The sequence below is a fragment of the Acipenser ruthenus genome, chromosome 42 (assembly GCF_902713425.1).
Source record: "Acipenser ruthenus chromosome 42, fAciRut3.2 maternal haplotype, whole genome shotgun sequence".
Classification (NCBI taxonomy): domain Eukaryota; kingdom Metazoa; phylum Chordata; class Actinopteri; order Acipenseriformes; family Acipenseridae; genus Acipenser; species Acipenser ruthenus.
The window spans coordinates 5,771,985-5,779,868 of record NC_081230.1 but is presented as its reverse complement, the minus strand read 5'-3'; the positions used below and the strand labels follow the sequence as shown (position 1 = coordinate 5,779,868).

Here is a 7,884-nt window from a genome sequence, read left to right as displayed (position 1 = left end):
AGCCGTGCAGTACTATACACAGAGCCGTGCAGTACTATACACAGAGGTGCAGTACTATACACAGAGCCGTGCTGTACTATACACAGAGCCGTGCGGTACTATACACAGAGCCGTGCTGTACTATACACAGAGCCATGCTGTACTATACACAGAGCCGTACTATACTATACACAGAGCCATGCTGTACTATACACAGAGCCGCTGTACTATACACAGAGGTGCAGTACTATACACAGAGCCGTGCTGTACTATACACAGAGGTGCTGTACTATACACAGAGCCATGCTGTACTATACACAGAGCCATGCTGTACTATACACAGAGGTGCAGTACTATACACAGAGCCATGCTGTACTATACACAGAGCCATGCTGTACTATACACAGAGCCGTGCTGTACTATACACAGAGGTGCAGTACTATACACAGAGCCATGCTGTACTATACACAGAGGTGCAGTACTATACACAGAGCCGTGCTGTACTATACACAGAGCCATGCTGTACTATACACAGAGCCATGCTGTACTATACACAGAGCCGTGCTGTACTATACACAGAGCCGTGCTGTACTATACACAGAGCCATGCTGTACTAAACACAGAGGTGCTGTACTATACACAGAGCCATGCTGTACTATACACAGAGGTGCTGTACTATACACAGAGCCGTGCTGTACTATACACAGAGGTGCTGTACTATACACAGAGGTGCAGTACTATACACAGAGCCATGCTGTACTATACACAGAGCCATGCTGTACTATACACAGAGCCGTGCTGTACTATACACAGAGGTGCTGTACTATACACAGAGCCATGCTATACTATACACAGAGGTGCTGTACTATACACAGAGGTGCTGTACTATACACAGAGGTGCTGTACTATACACAGAGCCATGCTGTACTATACACAGAGCCATGCTGTACTATACACAGAGGTGCAGTACTATACACAGAGCCATGCTGTACTATACACAGAGCCGTGCTGTACTATACACAGAGCCGTGCTGTACTATACACAGAGGTGCTGTACTATACACAGAGCCATGCTGTACTATACACAGAGCCATGCTGTACTATACACAGAGGTGCAGTACTATACACAGAGGTGCAGTACTATATACAGAGCCATGCTGTACTATACACAGAGCCATGCTGTACTATACACAGAGGTGCAGTACTATACACAGAGCCGTGCAGTACTATACACAGAGCCATGCTGTACTATACACAGAGCCGTGCTGTACTATACACAGAGGTGCAGTACTATACACAGAGCCATGCTGTACTATACACAGAGCCATGCTGTACTATACACAGAGCCGTGCAGTACTATACACAGAGCCGTGCAGTACTATACACAGAGCCGTGCTGTACTACAGAGCCGTGCTGTACTATACACAGAGGTGCAGTACTATACACAGAGCCGTGCGGTACTATACACAGAGCCGTGCTGTACTATACACAGAGCCATGCTGTACTATACACAGAGCAGTGCTATACTATACACAGAGCCATGCTGTACTATACACAGAGCCGTGCTGTACTATACACAGAGGTGCTGTACTATACACAGAGGTGCAGTACTATACACAGAGCCGTGCTGTACTATACACAGAGGTGCTGTACTATACACAGAGCCATGCTGTACTATACACAGAGCCATGCTGTACTATACACAGAGGTGCAGTACTATACACAGAGCCATGCTGTACTATACACAGAGCCATGCTGTACTATACACAGAGCCGTGCTGTACTATACACAGAGGTGCTGTACTATACACAGAGCCATGCTGTACTATACACAGAGGTGCTGTACTATACACAGAGGTGCAGTACTATACACAGAGCCGTGCTTTACTATACACAGAGGTGCTGTACTATACACAGAGCCATGCTGTACTATACACAGAGCCATGCTGTACTATACACAGAGGTGCAGTACTATACACAGAGCCATGCTGTACTATACACAGAGCCATGCTGTACTATACACAGAGCCGTGCTGTACTATACACAGAGGTGCTGTACTATACACAGAGCCATGCTGTACTATACACAGAAGTGCTGTACTATACACAGAGCCGTGCTGTACTATAAACAGAGGTGCTGTACTATACACAGAGGTGCAGTACTATACACAGAGCCATGCTGTACTATACACAGAGCCGTGCTGTACTATACACAGAGCCGTGCTGTACTATACACAGAGCCATGCTGTACTATACACAGAGCCGTGCTGTAATATACACAGAGGTGCTGTACTATACACAGAGCCATGCTGTACTATACACAGAGCCATGCTGTACTATACACAGAGGTGCAGTACTATACACAGAGCCGTGCTGTACTATACACAGAGCCATACTGTACTATACACAGAGCCATGCTGTACTATACACAGAGGTGCAGTACTATACACAGAGCCATGCTGTACTATACACAGAGCCGTGCTGTACTATACACAGAGCCGTGCTGTACTATACACAGAGGAGCTGTACTATACACAGAGCCATGCTGTACTATACACAGAGCCATGCTGTACTATACACAGAGGTGCAGTACTATACACAGAGGTGCAGTACTATACACAGAGCCATGCTGTACTATACACAGAGCCATGCTGTACTATACACAGAGCCATGCTGTACTATACACAGAGGTGCAGTACTATACACAGAGGTGCTGTACTATACACAGAGCCATGCTGTACTATACACAGAGGTGCAGTACTATACACAGAGGTGCAGTACTATACACAGAGCCATGCTGTACTATACACAGAGCCATGCTGTACTATACACAGAGCCGTGCGGTACTATACACAGAGCCATGCTGTACTATACACAGAGCCGTGCTGTACTATACACAGAGGTGCTGTACTATACACAGAGGTGCTGTACTATACACAGAGCCATGCTGTACTATACACAGAGCCATGCTGTACTATACATAGAGCCATGCAGTACTATACACAGAGGTGCAGTACTATACACAGAGGTGCAGTACTATACACAGAGCCATGCTGTACTATACACAGAGCCATGCTGTACTATACACAGAGCCGTGCTATACTATACACAGAGCCATGCTGTACTATACACAGAGCCGTGCTGTACTATACACAGAGGTGCAGTACTATACACAGAGCCATGCTGTACTATACACAGAGGTGCAGTACTATACACAGAGCCGTGCTGTACTATACACAGAGCCGTGCTGTACTATACACAGAGCCATGCTGTACTATACACAGAGCCGTGCAGTACTATACACAGAGCCGTGCTGTACTATACACAGAGCCATGCTGTACTATACACAGAGCCATGCTGTACTATACACAGAGGTGCAGTACTATACACAGAGCCGTAATGTACTATACACAGAGGTGCAGTACTATACAGCCTCTTAGGAATTACTGTGGGTGTTTAGTGCCTGTGTTCAGAGAAAGTGTACTCCCTCCAGTCCAGGGCAGGCTTGAGGCACAGTTTGAATTGCTCCCTCACCCACTACGACTAATACTACTACTACTACTACTACTACTACTACTACTACTACTACTACTACTACTGCTGCTGCTGCTGCTGCTGCTGCTGCTGCTAATAATAATAATAAGCAAACCTCTCTTCAGTTTGCCTGCAAGCGGGATCCTTGACGCCACCCGCTGCTGCTCACCTGTATGGCAGGGGCGGTCTCTCCATCCTGCCTCTCTGTGCTCTTCCAGCTCCGCGGTTCAGCCAGCGCTCCAGTGAAGAAATGAAGCCGACATGACTCCGACTTCACGGCTTTATCGGCTGCTCCGCGGACTCCTGCTGCTGCCCGGTAAGGCATTGCCACGATATGTTATGATCGAATTCATGCTGAAAGTTCAGCATGTCGTCCATGCGCTGTATAACACAAGAACAAGCCTCTTACAAATGTATCTAGTGTCGCTGAAGATACGAGCCAGCAGGTCTCCAGAACTTCTCCATAGAAAATCGAGTACACAGCACTCTAATATCAATGTTACACCCGAATAATAACACCTCGATAAAGCGTGCGTGTAAAACTACGACTTTGTATTTCAAATACATTTTAGGAAATCGTTATCCAGTTTAAAAAAAAAAAAAAACGTTTATATGGTAAATAGATATTTAAATGTGTATTTTATTACTGAAGACAAAAGCCGATCTAGAAACGTCTGCATGGTTTCTAAAACACTGTCATACATTCGTATGTACACAGGTATACTGGTAAATCATTTCCACAGACAGTAGTGACAAATCTATAGGTATCTTCTCTTTGAAGTTATAGGTTTATAATTATGAGACATAAGTGATACTTCTTCTTCTTCTTCTTCTTCTTCTTCTTCTTCTTCTTCTTATTATACACGGTGAACATTTATTTTACTGGAAAGTTGACGCACAGTTGAACTCGTTAAAATGTCTATTATCACTTACACAAAAACTGAACAGAATCCATTAAGCTGTAATTTGAACAGAGTCTACCCCCGGAGCGAGTCCTTCAGACAGGCGCGCTATAGCGTGAACAAAACGACTTGTTTCTTTCTTTCAATTATTCTTTAAAGGAGTGCGGACTGGCGCTGGAAGCACAGAGGAGCCGCGATATCACGGTTCAGTAATATAATTTAGCGGACAGTCCATTCATTCCGATGTACAAGTAGAACGCATTGAAACCTTACAGGAGACATTCAAGCATGTTGAACGCTAACGGCCTCCAGGTCTGTACCGTAGCTTATTGAAACACGTTATCCCTGAATACCAAAAGCTTCTTCTGAGAGTCTGAAACTCGCTGTTTTAACCCGACTCTTTATCCTGAACGCTGTTCCCATCATAAAATCATTGAGACCCTCTAATCATAATCGCGGATAATTATTGTGGAAAAATTGCAAAATAATGGCCTGGACGCAATGCAATTAGATTGTTCCCTCCGCAATTATTTGCACTGCGCCTACACTTACATACACCTAAGTGTATTTTTTAGCGGTAGCTAGTGACGGTTGTTTTGAATGTCTGTGTTTCTCCAGCCCTCTGTGCAGCGTGTGACCTGACCCTGTATTCCAGCAGTATCCAGCACTGTGTAACAAACTTCGAGGTCCAGATGAACTGGACCGACCCGCAGCGTTGGTGTGACTGGAATGTCCTTTCCAGGTAGGGCTGAGACGCTGTGTAAAAATTCAGAGCTGTACAGCAGTAATAATAATAATAATAATAATAATAATAATAATAATAATAATAATTTGAAAGAACGTGCACGACATCACTCATGAGTTGCATATTTGTGAATATCATTATGGTATAGTGTATAATCGATAGAGGAGAGCCTGAGTTCAAGTCATTTTGTGATCCCCAGTTTAATTACACACGACACACATGTCTTTATGGACAGCTCAGTAAGAGAGAGGACCGTCTCAGTGGCAGTGATCCTTATTGAGTATTAGATGACTGTCAGATACACAATTATTGATGATAACATGCTAATCAATAAGAGTAAAGAAGTGATCTGAACTATCCTGCCCTCCAGCTGTGTTGAGAGTGTCCCTCTCTCTCCCTCCAGTCTCTATAATGACCTGACTGTGTGTACGGAGATGCTGGCTGACGCTCTGCAGTGTGAGTGGCCGAACCCCGAGGTGGACTCCCTGTTTGTGGGGGTTCATGGCCGTTGGCTGAAAGCCTGCCCTCGCTACATTGCCCCACTCCGTGACCCCCCCCTCTTTGTGCTCGTGCCTCTCATCCTGGCTCCTGTCCTCTCCACGCTCCTGGTCACCGCTCTTATCATCTGGCTGGGCAAGCGGAGCGAGGGAATGCTGTGAGTCTAGAACCTCTGACAGTCTAGAACCTTCAACAGTCTAGAACACTCTTTAGGACTAAAGTGCAATCCAGAATACTCTAGAAAACTGTTCTCCACATTACCCTGGAACACATTAAAACAACAATTATTGAAGACTAAAGTACTCCAGAATCCAGAATATTACAGAATGTTCCACACTGCTCTAGAACACCCTAGGACAGGGGTTCTCTACTGGGGGTCTGTGGCCCCCTAGGGGGCCTTGAGGAGGTTTCAAGGGGTCCTCCAAAAATAAACCACAGAATGTGTTATTTTCCCTGCATGCTTATGACATGCTGAGACCGATTAGCTTTAGCATGTCAGAAGCATGCACAGAAATGAACGTGTTCTGAGGTTACTAACACGTTCTCAGGTGTAATAGAGCTATTTCAGCGGGAGCACGACAGATTACAAAGCAGAGGAAAAATCGTTGGAAACACACACAATAAATACCAGATATGGATACATTTTTAATTCGACCATCAGCATCAAAGCAACAAAACACACAGACTGATGATCCAGAAGTTCCTTCAACAAGTTCAACTGTAAGGGCTGAAGAACAGCGAGGAAGCAAAAAGGCTGGGAGCCCCTTCCCTCGGAGACTCTGGGGCCCTCTTGAAGAATAAACTGGTGTTCTGAATGGATCCAGCACTACAGCACATTGCTCTAGAACACTCTGGATTACTTTACAGAATGTGCTTCAGCAATACAGGTGCTTATAAACAGCACTGCAATATGTACAGCAGTACAGACTTTGGTGGAAATGGATGTTGCTCACATAATTCATTTGTTAGGCGAATGGCCTCCTCAACATGTAAGAGAAAGCTCTTCCACATCTTCACCCCAGTGTAACTTCAGTGAAGGGAACAGAGGAGGGAGGTCACTGAGGAATGCTCCGATCTCTCAAGGACAGTTTCAGCTGAACGCTGCCCCTCTGGTAATCAATCCTGTTTGACAGCGCTGTCTTGAGAGTGCTCTTTGATTTGTGGCGTTGCTTCTTTTGTTGCTGTTGTCTTTACTGCATGTTTTAATATCCGCCACTGCGTGTGAAATATTTGTTTACAGACTCTTAAGCCGTGATGGTTACATTTTCACAGAATTGCAGAAAAGGAGACACCAGAATGACTTGGTAATCAAACAAGCGTGTGTGTGATTGTGTGTGTTTGTGATTGTGTGTGTGTGTGTTAGTTTGTGTGATTCAATGTGTGTGTGTGTGTGATTGTGGGTATGTGATTCTGTGTGTGTGTGTGTGTGTGATTGTGGGTATGTGATTCTGTGTGTGTGTGTGTGTGTGATTGTGGGTATGTGATTCTGTGTGTGTGATTATGTTGTGTGTGTCTGTGTTTTTGATTGTGTGTGATTGTGTGAATGTGATTCTATGTGTGATTCTGTCTCTGTGTGTAATTGTGTATGTGTCTATATGTGTCTATCTGTGTGTGTTTGTGTGTCTGTGTATGTGTGTGTGTCAGTGTGTGTGTGTGCGCGTGTGTGTGCGTGCGTGCGTGTGTTTGTGTGTCTATGTGTGTGCGTGCGTACGTGCGTGTGTGTGTGTAGGTGTGTGTGTGTGTGTATGTGTGTCTGTGTGTGTGTGTGTGTGTGAGATTCTGTCTGTGTGTGTGTGCGCGCGTGCGTGCGTGTGTGTGTGTTTGCGTGTCTATGTGTGTGTGTGTGTGTGTGTGCGTGCGTACGTGTGTGTGTAGGTGTGTGTGTGTGTATGTGTGTCTGTGTGTGTGTGTGTGTGTGTGTGTGGGGGCAGGGACAGAGGACGATGACAGAGGAGCAGGGGGGACAGCGACAGAGAAATGGGGGGACAGAGGAGCAGGGGTTGACAGGGACAGAGGAATGGGGGGACAGAGGGGCAGGGACGGCAGGGACAGAGGAATGGGGGTGCAGAGGAGTGGGTGGGCAGGGACAGAGGAGCGGGGGGGCCAGGGACAGAGGAATGGGGGGACAGAGGAGCGGGGGGGCGGGGACAGAGGAATGGGGAGGACAGAGGAATGGGGGACAGAGGGGCAGGGGGGCAGGGACAGAGAAATGGGGGCAGAGGAGTGGGG

General features: G+C 46.1%; 1 protein-coding gene across 1 annotated transcript; it reads left to right on the top strand.

The window, feature by feature from the left end:
* The first annotated feature begins 3,655 nt into the window (after positions 1 to 3,655).
* Positions 3,656 to 7,611, top strand: LOC131709313 (receptor activity-modifying protein 1-like). Its single transcript, XM_059011738.1, has 3 exons — positions 3,656 to 3,826; positions 5,031 to 5,154; positions 5,561 to 7,611. The coding sequence occupies exons 1-3, from the start codon at positions 3,772 to 3,774 to the stop codon at positions 5,814 to 5,816; spliced, it is 435 nt and encodes a 144-aa protein (XP_058867721.1). The 5' UTR covers positions 3,656 to 3,771; the 3' UTR covers positions 5,817 to 7,611.
* Positions 7,612 to 7,884: the final 273 nt, after the last annotated feature.